This window comes from Lithobates pipiens, unplaced genomic scaffold, assembly GCF_037356315.1.
Source record: "Lithobates pipiens isolate NorthernLeopardFrog02 unplaced genomic scaffold, aLitPip1_a1.2 Scaffold_8, whole genome shotgun sequence".
Lineage (NCBI taxonomy): Eukaryota > Metazoa > Chordata > Amphibia > Anura > Ranidae > Lithobates > Lithobates pipiens.
In genome coordinates, this window is record NW_027507903.1 from 623,468,853 (window position 1) to 623,483,804 (window position 14,952).

General features: G+C 42.4%; 1 protein-coding gene across 1 annotated transcript; it reads right to left on the bottom strand.

Moving 5' to 3' along the window:
• Nucleotides 1-425: 425 nt before the first annotated feature.
• LOC143963921 (olfactory receptor 1M1-like) lies at nt 426-7,958 on the bottom strand. The gene is made up of 2 exons (XM_077473656.1): nt 7,855-7,958; nt 426-1,862 (listed from the first exon to the last, which is right to left on the bottom strand). The coding sequence occupies exon 2, from the start codon at nt 1,526-1,528 to the stop codon at nt 584-586; it is 945 nt and encodes a 314-aa protein (XP_077329782.1). The 5' UTR covers nt 1,529-1,862; nt 7,855-7,958; the 3' UTR covers nt 426-583.
• Nucleotides 7,959-14,952: the final 6,994 nt, after the last annotated feature.

Sequence of the window (14,952 nt, forward strand, 5' to 3'; positions counted from 1 at the left end):
GATATTGATTATTGATTCAATTACCACTGCACATATGTGAATGTATTGTTCTCATTTTAGACTGAAATCTTTGGGGTTTGTCTTATACGAATGGAATCGTTTTTTTTTTTTGGCCCCTGTGCTACATTCTCTCTCCACCTTCTCTTTATCTCCTTTGTCTTTCATCTGATTTCTCTCTTTCCCTTTTCCCATTGCACTATTTTTGAGTTGGGCAATAGTGTCCTGGCCTCTACTGACCCCCAAAAGCACCATGCAACTCCACTGTTATGACCAACACATTTACTGCATATGTAACTCATTTGGAAATAAGCTGACACATGTGAAGTTTTAATTTCTATTGACATGTTTTAATCAAATCTAAGACAAATCTAAGAATGCTTCCTTTAAAAAAGAATTTGTCTCTCATGTTATAGCATGACTGAAAAAAAAATGTATTATGATTGCCGAAAAAAGAAGAAATAATACATTGACTTAGAAAAAGATAAAATAAGTGATATCTTGTGGTACACAGTAAAAAACCTGGACACATGCCTTGGGTGCCAAGGTCTGTTAACTGCCCTGGTCATCATTACTTATGTTTCTTCTATATTACCTTTCTTCTCAAAAGTTCTTCAACTATTTTATGAAGAGCTTGTCTAATTTCATGGTTTCTCAGGCTATATATGATAGGATTCACCAATGGGTTCACTACAGTGTACAATAAAGAACTGTACTTGTTTACGGAAGGTGACTTCTCATCCTCTGGAGTCACATAAATCGTAATTATGGACCCATAATATGCAGCCACAGAGATCAGATGGGTACTACATGTAGAAAAAGATTTTTTCCTGCCAGCGGAGGATGCAATTTTGAGAATGGTAATAAAAATGTAGAAGTATGTCCCAATGATAAATGTAAGAGCACCGAAAAAGAAAATTACAGAGCATGTAAGGTCAAACCATTGTAACACAGATGTATCTGATGTAGACAATTTCACAATTGGACCTACATCACAAAAGAAGTTATCAATGTCTCTGAGGCCACAAAATTCAAACTGAGCTATTAAAATAATTTCAGTTGTAGATAGAGTCCATGTTATTGCCCAAGAACTCAAACCCAACAGGAGGCAGATTCTGCGGTTCATGATTAAAATGTAATGTAAAGGATTAGAAATAGCGACATATCGATCATAAGACATTATAGCAAGGATGAAACATTGTACAAAACCAAAATTCAAAAAGGAGTACAGCTGCATAATACAGCCGTCAACAGACATTTCTCTCTTTGTCTTTAATATAACCTCGGCCATCAGTGGTATGACACACGTGGCAAGGAGGACATCTGCAAGAGATAGGTGCTGAAGGAAGAGGAACATTGGAATTTTGAGATTACTATTGGTGGACACTAGAAGGATGATTACAATGTTGCCGATAACTATTGCAATGTAAATTAGAAATAAAAGAGCAAAGAATAGAGTTTTTACATTTTCTAGACCTTGGAATCCAAGAAGATATATCTCTGAGACTTTTGTTTGATTGTCTTGACACATATTAAGAAACTTGACCCATCAGGAAAGATAGTATTAAAAATATGTATATGGATAATATAAGAAGAGAATGTCTAAAACACAAGTTATAAATCAATCACTGAACTTCTCCCCTTATTATATTACAAGTATGTTTACCATAGACGTTTATTTTAGGAAGTTTACTCAATGAACTATTAGCCAAAGTTTTACATATGAGGCACTGTAGCTCAATTAGCCAGACCCCTAACACATCTTCTTGGAGAGTCCTCTGTTCCTTCTGTGCTGTGTAGCCTGGATCTCAATAGACTTCAGAGGGAGACACATGGAACTTTGAATTTTCCCTTGTTGAGATTCACTGCAATTTGGAAAAAGAGTGTTATCAAGAATTGCACTGAAAAGGTAGACCATTACCATTAACAAGACAAAGACAATTAACACCTGTCTGTCTGATGTTAACCGCATGCCGACCAGCCGCCGCAGTTACACTGCGGCAGCATGGCTCAGCTGCGCAAATCACCGTTATGCTATGTCGGTAGCATAAGTCGGCCACGCGCACCCCTCGCTCGCTCCCCGAGCGATGCTAGTGCCTGCCGCTCTTGATCCCCGCTCCCGCGATCGCTCGGGGCACACGGAGAACTGGCAGCTGTGTGTGTAAACAAACATTTTCCGGTCCTCTGAGCAGGGAACTGACAGATCGTCTGTCCATAGAGAGTATAGACAGCGATCTTTTATTTTCCCTGCACAATCCCCCCCCCCCTTCAGTTAGAACACAAAATAGGATACATATTAACCTCTCCCCTGCCCCCTACCGTTAACCCCTTCACTGCCAGTGACATTTTTACAGTAATCAATGCAATTAAATCTCACTGATCGCTGTATTAATGCCAATGGTCCCAAAAATGTGTCAAAATTGCCCGACGTCACTGCCATTACTAGTAAAAAAAAATAGGAATAAAAATGCCATAAATCTATCCCCTATTTTTTAGACGCTATAACTTTTGCGCAAACCAATCAATATACGCTTATTGCAGGTTTTTTTAGCAAAAATATGTAGAAGAATACGAATCGGCCTAAACTGAGGAAAAAAATGTTTTTTATATACTTTTGGGGATATTTATTATAGCAAAAATTTTAAAATAGTGTGTTTTTTTCAAAATCGGCGCTCTTTTTTTGTTTATAGCGCAAAAAATAAAAACCGCAGGAGGTGATAAAATACCACCAAAAGAAAGCTCTATTTGTGGGAAAAAAAGGACATCAAGTTTGTTTGGGAGCCACGTCACAGGGCCGCACAATTGTCAGTTAAAGCGACGCAGTGCCGAATCGCAAAAAGGTCTTTGGCCAGCCAAATGGTCTGGGGCTGAAGTGGTTAAAGCAGTTTTAAATCTCTGAAATAAAGAAATTAACAAAGCACATCCCTCTTTAGTGTGTACTAGCCTCAATCCAAACTACTTGGTATATTTTCTCTCTGATCTCACCTCCCTATGCTATCTGCATCCATCCCTTTTGATAGGTTGGTGCCACCCTTCCTCCAGCACAGAAAAGGTGATTGACAGATTCAGTTGTACATGTTTCCCTATGAGACTGTATAGAGGAGGGTACGACATCAGATCTCCACCCTCTGCCTCCTGGAACTGAGAAATAGTCTTTGATCTGTGACATTGAAAAGCAAAGGAGAGAGGGCTGCAGATAAGTTTCATTAAATTCTCTGTAGCCATCGATGGCTCCCTCTGAAGTTATTGTTGGGACGGAGCAGCCATTGGGACCAGCCATTTCTCGTGCCATGGGAAGGAACGCTATCCTGTTATTTTGGGCCATACACTCACAGTGTGTACTTTTTCCTGACACCTATGATTAGCTCTGCAACTGTGTCAGCTGAGAGTTCACACTGCCCATGTGCAGCCTAAAAGAACAGGATAGAGCTCCCTCCTGTGGCATTTGGGGGTACTGATCCCAATGGCTACTCTGTCCCTACAATAATTTGGACTGGAGCCATCACTGGCTGCCAAGAATTTGACTCACCTAGCTGTCTCGACTCTCCCAATCCTATGGAAATATAATTTGTCCTCTAGCATGGAGTGCTGTCTCTTGGGTAGAGCATACCTATTTCCAAACAGGAGCCCACACCTATCCCTTGATGGGGGTCCTGTCTCCTGGATGGAGCACATACCTGTCTCCTGAAAGGGGCCCTGAGTTATGTCCAGGCCTCTCTTATAATGAGTGTGCACACCTGCTCAATCACACAGCCTGCAGGTCTCCAGGAAAACTTGGCATATGATTGGAGGCTTCTTTCCACCCAAAACATTTTGAAGCCTCCAAAATAAAGACCCTGATCTGGGATAACAAAAAAAAACCCCAACCTTCTTTGCTCAGACACAACACTCCAGAGCCGCTCAAGCTGCATCTTTGAGGACCCTTTATGTCTTCTCAGGTGCAGGGCCTAACACTTACTTATTGTGCAAAATATAAAATGTGGTGTTACAAGCTGTATTCATTTGATGTTACCAATTAAAATATAATATCATTGTGTAAAATTATAAAATCTGGTCTGATGGTATAAATTTAGGTTTATTAGTTATATCTTATACTGAATATACAGTATTGTACATTTTACAGACAAGATAAAAAAAAATGTATAGTAAAAAATGGAAAGGATAACAACTGACCTTGAACAGCTGATTAATCTAAAATCAGAGTGAAATTCACTAGAAAACCCAATTTAAGACTATAATGACAATGTGGAACATAACATAGAATATTAAAACCCCTTCCACACCGGGGCAGTTATCAGTGGCTTTAGCGCTGGAAATAGCCTCTGTTAAGTGCCTGAAAACCACCTCCCACTCATTCCAGTGTGACTTTTTACACTCAAGCGGTGCGATTGCGGGATGTTTAGAAAAGTCCTGCAATCAGCATCTTTGGGGCGGGTTGGGAGTGCTCCCAAAACGCTCTGCCCATTGGAATGAATGCCTGAAAAGCACTTTGAAAGCACCACAAAACTGGAGTTTGGGGTTAAAAGTGGCCCGCAAGTGGACAAACTTAACACATAAGTGCAGCTTAAACAGCGGTAAAGCACCGCTAAAATGGTTACGAGCTTTCCCCGACTTTTCAATCAAATTCCACTATTGATTAAAAAATTGGAACAAAGGAAATTAAAGCCTTTGAACAAAGTTAGTCTAGTCTATGGTCGGCTTAAGGGAAATACATAAGAGTATAAACAGAAGAAGAGAGGCTGCCAGAGATATTCGGGACTGTTTGGAGGTAACAGAGTGTTGGCTGTGCCTGATACTTCTATTCAATAAATATCTAAAACAAATTTGAAGTAGGTGATCTCAGGCATGCACTCAGTAGCTGTCTTCCATGGTGACTTTTAGGTTCAAGATGGTTCCCTGTGGCATAGTTTGACGAAAAAGGGAACTCAACAATCTTCTGCCTGAATGAACTGTGCCTGGCACTTACTGAAAGTCTCCCTAAATCTTTACTGCTTGGAAGGACAACAAAATTTGGCTGTAAACTTTGGTTGAATTTAATAATAAAATAAACAAAACAAAATAAAATAAATATATATACTAGATATATCCAACCAGTGCCTGGACAAGGTCATCCAGAGCCCAGGGCAAAGATGCCAAACTGCATCCCTCCATTTTCTTATGCCGTGTACACACAATCGGAATTCTCATCGGAAAAAGCTCTGATGGTTTTCCCGATGGAATTCTGATGGAATTCGGCTCAAGCTGTCTTGCCTACACACGGTCACATCAAATTCCGATCATTTATAACGCGGTGACTTACAACACGTACGACGTGACTAGAAAAAAGGAAGTTCAATAGCCAGTAGCCAATAGCTTCTGTCTCGTAGTTGAATCTGACCATGCGTGATTTTTGGCATGTCGGAATTGCATACACACGATCGGAATTACCGATAGAAAGTTTTTCCGTCTGGAAAATTGAGAACATGCTATCAATTTTTGCCTGGCGGAAATTCGGACAGCTAAATTCCGATGGAGCATACACACGGTCGCATTTTCCGATGAAAAGCTCTCATCTGTCTTTTTCTGGCCGGAATTCCGATCGTGTGTACGTGGCATTAGGGTTAGGGTCAGGACGTCTCCATCCCTGCAATAAACCTTTGCACCAAGGACAGATGTCCCTCCTACCCACCCCTTGTCCCAGCCCTGTATCCAATCCCCCTTCATTAGGACTAGGACAACTCCTTATTAATGCAATACCAGTACAGTATGCCCTCCTCAAGGTCATGGATAAAAACAAATACCCAATAGCCAATAGTCTTGGGTGTATAAAAAAATAAGTTCGTAAACATTGAAAAGATAACTAATATACAATAACCCCAGGCACATGTGAGAATCTAAATAACATATACCATTTTAGTTCATCAATTTAGTAAAAAAAAAAGTAAAAATAATAATAATATTAATAATAAAAAAATCCAGATTGAAATAATAACATAATGAAAATAAGCATCAAATATGCACCTAAAGAGAGTGGCTGAAAAAAAGCTGCAGGAGATCGATCAACAGCACTGAGATGGGAAAAACACATGGTCGAAAGAAAGGTAGAAACAGAATTGAAAAAAATAAATAGACATGCCGATTGTGCCAGATTTCTCGTTTAACCACTTTCCACGTGCCCACCGTCAAATGACAGCGGGACAGTGCGGCTTCCGTTCTGGGTGGACGTCATATGGCAGCTTCCCAGAACAACCACACTTGCGCACCTGCTAGGACACGGCACGACCCCAATCTCTGTAAAGAGCTGCAGCTCTTTATCCATGTGATCGGCTGTGTCCAACCACAGCAGATCACATGTAAACAGGGAGATGCTGTTAATCAGCGCTCCTCGCCTCACACTGACAGAGTGTGAGGAGCGGAGAGCCGATCAGTGGCATCTCCTCGCAGAGGACATCTAGGTATGTAATCAGGGCACTGATCATCAGATTACAAGTAAGTGCCCACCACTGAGGGCAATCAGTGCCCACAAGTGCCAGCAATAAGTGGCCTCAAGTGCCAGCAATCAATGGCCATTAGTGATGCCAGTCAGTGCCGGATATCAGTGCTGCCCATCACTGCTGCCCATCAATGCCCATCACTGCTGCCCATCAATGCCTATCAGTGTCCAATAGTGCTGCCTATCAGTGCCCATCAGTGCCGCCTATCGGTGCCAACCAGTGTCACCTATCTGTGCCCATCAGTGCTGCCTATAAGTGCCCATTAGTGCCCACCAGTGCCATCCAGCAGTGCCACTTATCAGTATAGAATGCCTAGAAGTATCAGAATATTCGTGCCTCCTCATCAATGCCCATCAGCGCAGCCTATCAGTGCCCATCAGTGCCGCCTCATCAGTGCCCGTCAGTGAAGGAGAAAAATTACTTATTTACAAAATTTACTGACAGAAACTAAGAAAAAAATAGAACCCCCCCCCCCCCCCCGAAGTTATTAAATACCACCAAAAGAAAGCTCTATTTGTGTGAAGAAAATTATAAAAATGTCACATGACTACAGTTTTAGCATGACCGCGCAATTGTCATTCGAAGTGTGACAGCTCTGAAAGCTTAAAAATGGCCAGGGCAGGAAGGGGGCGAAAGTGCCCAGTACTGAGGTGGTTAAAAAAACCTGAATACAATGCAGTGGGGGGGGGGGGGGGGGGGTGTTGTCTCTACTTTAACAATCTGTGCAACAATTCTGACAGGTCAAACTACTAGCAATTATGCCATGTGCCTACACAAATACTTATTCTATTTTTTTAATCTTGAAAAAAAAAATACAGCAGGTTTCCAAATTGTATTAAAGATGACCTCCAGGCAAACAGCTAAACACACCAATAAATACATATAATGGAGCTGTTTTACCTTCTAAAGAATATTTTTTCTGTCCATTCAGTCCCAAAAATGACACGGCACAGCCCTATGGGACAGGGACCGAGACTTAATGTTTCTCTGCTGCAGGTAAGTAATACTTTCAGGTCTTGTTCCACCCCCACCACCAGTACAAACAAATGGCCCCACCACCCCAGCTAATGACTGAACAGTGAATGGAGGAGCAGTACATTGATTAGCTCAACTCTCTTTCGTGCTTCTTCCATCAATATGTTCCTTGCAAGCACACAAGCATGGCAGCACATTTTATTGGCTCATTGTGCTGCTTCTTCTTTCCCCCATCTGAGTTCTGCTGTACATGGACTGCAAAAGCCTGATATCAGATCAGATTCAGGTACTGCTTTCACTGCCTTTGTTAAAATGAAATGTAATGATGTATAAATACATACAGATCTGGAATACCTGGAATTCATTTCATATCTACGTGGTTGGTATAAAGCTGTAAAGAGCTACTTACCTTCTTGGCTTAATGGCAATAAAAAAAAATATATATCAATGATGAAAATGTGCACTCTACATAAATCATGTGAGTTGCTTTGATATTTTTATAGTCAAGGAAATAATTATTGCATCCAATGGGATTGCTACCAAAGGTCTTTCTGTTCATCATATTATCAGCTGGGACTTCATCTCTAAGGCTGTGCCATTACCAGTAATGAGAATTTAACACAATTCCAAAGAATTGAAAAAAAAAACAAAAAAAAACAATGGGGCTGATTTACTAAAACTGGAGAGTGCAAAATCGTGTGCAGCTGTGCGTTGAAACCAATCAGCTTCCAGTTTTTTTTTGGACAAAGCTTAACCACTTGCCGACCAGCCGCAACAGTTTTACTGTGGCAGAACGGCACGGCTGGACGAAACAACGTTGCCTTACGTTGCTTCGCCTTTTGGCCACTAGGGGCACGGCCGCGCTCCCGCAATGTGTGTACCTGACCCCAATGCGAGTGCCCGGTGGGCACGATGACCGCCGGGCTCCTGCGATCGCTCGTGACAGAGCAAGAAACGGGAACTGTGAGTGTAAACACACAAATATCGCTTCTTTCAGGGGAGTAGAGACAGATCGTGTGTTAATACTATGTATGAACACCGATCTCTCTCTCTCTCTCTCTCTCTCTCTCTCTTTCTCTCTCCTCCTAGACAGTCCCATCCCCCCACAGTTAGAACACATCTAGGGAACACAGTTAACCCCTTGATCGCCCCCTAGTGTTAACTCCTCCCCTGCCAGTGTCCTTTATACAGCAATCAGTGCATTTTTATTGCACTGATCGCTGTATAATTGTCAATGGTATCAAAAATGTGTCAAAAGTGTCTGATGCGTCCGCCATAATGTTGCAGTCATGATAAAAATTGCAGATCACCGCCATTACTACTAATAAAAATGCCATAAATCCAATCCCTATTTTGTAGATGCTATAACTTTTGCCCAAACCAGTCAATATACGCTTATTGTGATTTTTTTTTTACCAAAAAAATGTAGAAGAATACGTATCGGCCTAAACTGAGGAAAAAATTATTTTTTTTGATAAAAAAATGTGGGATATTTATTATAGCAAAAAGTAAAAGATATTGGGGGGTTATTTACTAAAGGGAAATCCACTTTGCACTAAAAGTGCACTTGAAAGTGAAGTCACTGTAGATCCGAGGGGGACATGCAAGGAGAATAAAAAACAGCATTTTAGCTTGCACACAATTGGATGATAAAATCAGCAGAGCTTCCCCTCATTTCAAATCTACTCCTTAGATTTAGAGCGACTGCACTTCCAAGTGCACTTGCAGTGCAAAGTGGAGTTGCCTTTCGTAAATAACCCCCAAAGAGCCCATCCAGTTCAACCAATAGAAAAATAATTAATCAATAAATAAATAAAAAAGATACAGAACTCTATACCCACAACTGATCCAGAGGAAGGAAAAAACAAAAACCTCCAAAAAAAAAAACATGGTCCAGTTTGCTCCTTGGGGGGAAAAATAAATTCCTGATTGCCAGATGGTAATCATATAATCCCTGGATCAACAATTGGTGTTATTACCTATAAACGTTAATAGCCAATAACATTTTATGCATTTAGGAACAGAGATTTGCACGCCGGAAAATTTTTTGTTTCATTTTGGATGCATTCTTTCATTGAAGAATTTTGTTTCATCATATTCGTCGTGTTGAGCCAATTTTTTTTTGGAATGAATTTTATATTTTCGGCATTCATTTTGTATATTCGTTGGTCTGGGTGGATTCAAAAAAATTCTGCAAGAAAGCTATGAATTGGATATACCGTATTTATCGGCGTATAACACACACTTTTTCCCCCCTAAAATCAGGGGGAAATCGGGGGTGCACGTTATACGCCGATCCCGCACTATTTTTTACCCTTTCTGCCGCTCTCTGTGGCTTCCGGGTATTTTTGACCACACTCGGCCGTTCTCGGCTATCGTCGGCTGTTCTCAGCTATTTTCAGCCACATTCGGCCATTGTCGGCGGCTTTCGGAAAGCCGAAAGCCGCAGAGAATGGCCGAGTGTGGCTGAAAATAGCCGAGAACAGCCGAAAATAGCCGAGAACGGCCAAAAATAGCCGAGAACGGCCGAGTGCGGCCGAAAATACCTGAAAGCCGCCGAGAGCGGGTGAGAATTACCGAGCGCCGCCGAGATACACAGGACATCCGCTCGGTATCTCGGTGGCGCCATTTTTAAATGGCAAAGCCACAGACAAGACTACAAATGACTGACAAGGCTAAATGCAGGGCTGCAAATGACTGACAGGGCTGCAATGGAAGGCTGCAGATGGACACTGATAAGGCTGCATTGATGGGCATTTAAATGTAAGTTTTGTTTCCTTAAACTTCCCTCCTAAAAGTTTTTTTCTTTTAAATTCCCTCCTAAACTTGGGGTGTGTGTTATACGATGGCTCGTGTTATACGCCGATAAATATGGTACCCCGTTTCCCCCCAAAATAAGACCTAGCGGGATTGTCGGTGATGGCTGCAATATAAGCTCTACCCCCCCCCCCCCCCAAATAAGCCCTAGTTAAAGTCCTTGTAGGTCTTATTTTGAATGAAGGGTTTATTTTCGGAGAAACAGGGTAGGGCTTATTTGGGGGGTAGGGCTTATATTGCAGTGCATCACCGACAATCACGCTAGGTCTTATTTTTGGGGAAAACAGGGCATTACCGAACCAGGAGAATTTGAATCAAAAGGATTCAATATTTTTGGTCCAATCCACCAACTGATAGGACAATATCTACTGGTGTACTTTGTATCCAAATAAATGAACGTAACTAAATTTGGGTTCCATTCTTTATCTGAATCCGAATTATTAAACAAATTAGAAAATGTTATACATTTCCCCATGGGCCTGAACTAGTGAAGTCTTCTGATTGAAATGAATGAAACAACTTTTTTTTTCGGATTCCTTGACATTCGTTACTAAGGATGAGCCAAACACCCCTCCGATTCAGTTCGCACCAGAACCTGCGAACAGATCTAAACTTCGTGTGAACTTTAGAACCCTATTAAAGTCTTTGGTACCCAAACGTTCAAAGTCTAAAGTGCTAATTTTAAAGGGTAATATGCAGGTTACTGTCCTAAAAAGTGTTTGGGGACCCGGGTCCTGCCCCAGGGGACATGGATCAATGCAAAAAAAAGTTTTAAAAATGGCAGTTTTTTCAGGAGCAGTGATTTTAATAATGATTAAAGTGAAACAATAAAAGTGTAATATTCCTTTAAATTTCGTACCTGGGGGGTGTCTATAGTATGCCTGTGAAGGGGCGCATGTTTCTTGTGCTTAGAACTGTCCCTGCACAAAGTGTCATTTCACAAGGAAAAAAAGTCTTTTAAAATCACTTTGAATTGTAGGCTCCCATAATACAGAGAACACTCAATGAATGTTCTCTGTATTAGCCGACAATTCATTCATTCACTGATAAAAAAAAATAAAAAAATAAAAATAAATAAAGCGTGGGGGTTCCCCTAAATTGAATTACCAGGCCATTCAGGTCTGGTATGGATATTAAGGGGAACCCCGCGTCAAATAAAAAAAATTAATGTGGGTGTCCCCCTAAATATCCATACCAGACCCTTTATCCGAGCACGCAACCTGGCAGGCCGCAGGAAATAAAGGGGGGACGAGAGAGCGCCCCCCCCCTCCTGAACCGTACCAGGCCACATGCCCTCAACATTGGGCGGATGCTTTGGGGGTTGTGACCCCTCAAAGCACCATGTCCCCATGTTGATGGGGACAAGGGCCTCATCCCCACAATCCTGGCCAGTGGTTGTGGGGGTCTGCGGACGGGGGGCTTATCAGAATCTGGAAGCCCCCTTTAACAAGGGGAACCCCAGATCCCGCCCCCCCTGTTTGAAATGGTAAGGGGGTACAAAAGTACCCCTACCATTTCACAAAGAAAGTGTAAAAAATGGTTAATAATAAGACAAACACACTTTTGAAAAATTCCTTTATTAAAAAAAATAAAAAAAAAGATTCCAGCGGTGGTAATCCACTCTTGCTATCCAGCGATGGATGAGCATCTCTCCGGGGTCCAGCGATGGCTGATCTGATCCAGCGACGGGTGATTTTCAGTCCAGCGCAGTCCATGTATGCATCCATCTTCTGTCTCCACTGCAGAGACACTGCGGGGATTACAGCACTGACGCTTCTTATATTAGGAGGGTGGGGCCACCCATCACCTGACCCCACCCCCTCTGACACTGGTGAGGGAAGTCAGGGGTTCCCCAAGGACGTATGGGTGACATTGCCACCCTCTGATGTAACGGAAACCTGTGTTACGTCAGAGTGGGGCGGGGTCACCCATACGTTACTGGGGAACTCAAACAAACAAAAAAAAATCATGTTTAATAGTTTGTTACAAAATTTTGCAAACGGGTAATTTTTCTGCTTCATTGATATGCGCTGATTAGGCTGCACTGGTGGGCACGGATAGGCTGTACTGATGGGCACTAATAGGCACAGTTAAGGTGGCACTGATAGGCACAGATAGGGGGGCACTGATGGGCACAGATAAGGCGGCACTGATGGCCACTGTTAAGATGGCCCTGATGGGTGGCAAGGATGGGTGGCACAGATGGGTAGCACAGATGGGTAGCACAGATGGGCACTGATAGGTACCACTGATAGATGGCACAGATGGGCACTGATAGGTGGCAGTGATGGGCACTGATAGGTGGCACTGAGAGGTGGAACTGATAGGTGGCACTGATGGGCACTGGTAGGTGACACTGATGGGCACTGATAGATGGCACTGATGTGCAGCACTGTCCAGACACTGATTGTGGGCACTGATAGGTGGTACTGTGGGCACTGATAGATGGCACTGTGGGCACTGACAGGTGGCACTGTGGGCACTGATAGGTGGCGCTGGTGGGCACTGGTAGGCGGCACTTGTAGGGGGCACAGGGGGGCACTGAGGATCTGGCGGCACACCGCATTGATCAGGACTGATGTCCCTCTTTTTGAAAAAATAGCTGATTACCAGCTGTGTTGACATCATTGGCTGACAGCTGATCACATGATAAGGGGTCGGGATCGACCCCTTACTCCGATCTGTGATCCAGCGAGTCTCATAGACTCGCTGATCACAGACCGCACCACGCACGCACCACGCCAATGCAGGTCCGCGCTGTAGCCATCATTCGACTCTAGCACGGATCCCTAGTGGTTAAAGCACTAAAACAGCTCTCTTATATAATGCTGGGAAAAGCGTGTTTGTATATCTCCAAGTAACACAGACACAGATGCTGGTATCACATTGGGCTTAGCAGAATCCTCCAGAGAATAGATAGCTCTGTTGATTTATAGTATAAACATGAATAACAAAGGAAGGTGGTAGCTTCAGAATCAGCCAATCAGAGACTTGTATTCTTTCAAAAGAACCAATCACACACATGTATGTATTCAAATAGAAATACAGTAGTGATGTGTGCAGATGGTCGTGTGCAAGGCGGCAAGCATCTTGTGAGACACAAAGTGTCTCACAATTTGAACGCTACTTACATGGTTCTGAACACAATCGTGTGCACATCCCCACTGCTACCAATGACACAAGCCATACTCTATCATGTCTCAGTGGGCCATCATTTTGTATGGTTATGCTATGGTTCCCATGTACGCAGATCTGCTTACTTAGGAGTGTAGATGCAGTCTCTATGAAGTGGCCAATCCCTTGGTGAGGCATAAACAAGCATCCTTAAAAGAGCAAACAGATCTGCCATGTCCACTGGAAGGTTTCCGCAGCCAATGGTCTTCCACCAATGTCTGTATGTGCGAATAGGCTCGCATGAGCATATTGCGGCAACACTGACACTGGAGGACATCTGACAACATACATTAATAAAAATCTCCACAACAAAATGTAACGTAAGGAAATATCATATTGGATAATTATAATGCATCAGGTCCGGCCACATCTTGAGTATGCCATTCAGTTTTGGGCACTGGTCCTCAGGAAGGATGTGCTTGGACTGATGAGTGTCCAGAGAAGGGCAGCAAAGGGATTGGAGAACCTTAATTATGAGGAACGACTACAAGTATTAAACATATTCTCCTTGGAGAGAGAGAAGAGAAGCTTGAGAGAAGGTATGATAGCAATAGACAAATACTTCAATGATGATTCTAACATTGGAAAAAACTATTGAGTTTCGGGTCGCATAAGAAAACATGTGCCCACTCAATAAAAGTGGAGGAGAAGCAGTTTGACCTTAAACTGCATAGGGGGTTCTTTACTATCAGAGCGGTAAGGATGTGGAACCCTCTTCCACAATCAGTGGTGTCAGTGGAAAGTGTCAATTGCTTCAGAAAACATTGGGCGTCTTAGCGAACACAATATACAGGGATATGGGAAATGGTATTGACGTAAACAAACACACATATCCACACCCATTCCCACACAGGTTGAAATGGATGGAGTTGTAACTTTATTCAACCTTATCAGCTACATGCATTTTTTGCACAGGCATCTCAGGGACAGAAAGTGAGGGAACCTTCCCAAATAGGCTCATAGACAGACATAAACTTCTAAAAAGAGGGAACACAAATTAATGAGTGAGAACAATTCTACATACTGTATGTATGTCCATAACTGCAAATAATGTCAGATAAACGAGCTGACAAGTAAAAAAAAAAAAAAAACCCTTTTCAAAACTTTATTAAATGATTCCTGACCGTGCAGTAGCCAAAAGATGGGTACAGCATGACTCTCCAGGTCTGGGAGAACGTCTATGGACATCATCCCATGTGCGGACATCCCATGTTCCCCCAATCACAGCTAGTCACATGTAAACTGACTTTTTGATTATCGGCAGCCAGCAAGTCGATAACCAGCAAGTCTGACAGGGCACAGTCAGTATATTATTATTATCAGTGAAACCCTATCAGTGCCATCCAGTGCCCATCAGTACAGCCTATTCTGATTTATCTGCTTGTTCTGTTCTCAGGTAAGAGTCTCTATGGGTTAGTTGTTATCTAATTTAGGAATGTAACTAATAAGCAGCCATGTTATTGCAATTATGCCCTATGCTTTTGCATTGGCTATATAAATAGCTATCTACCATTAG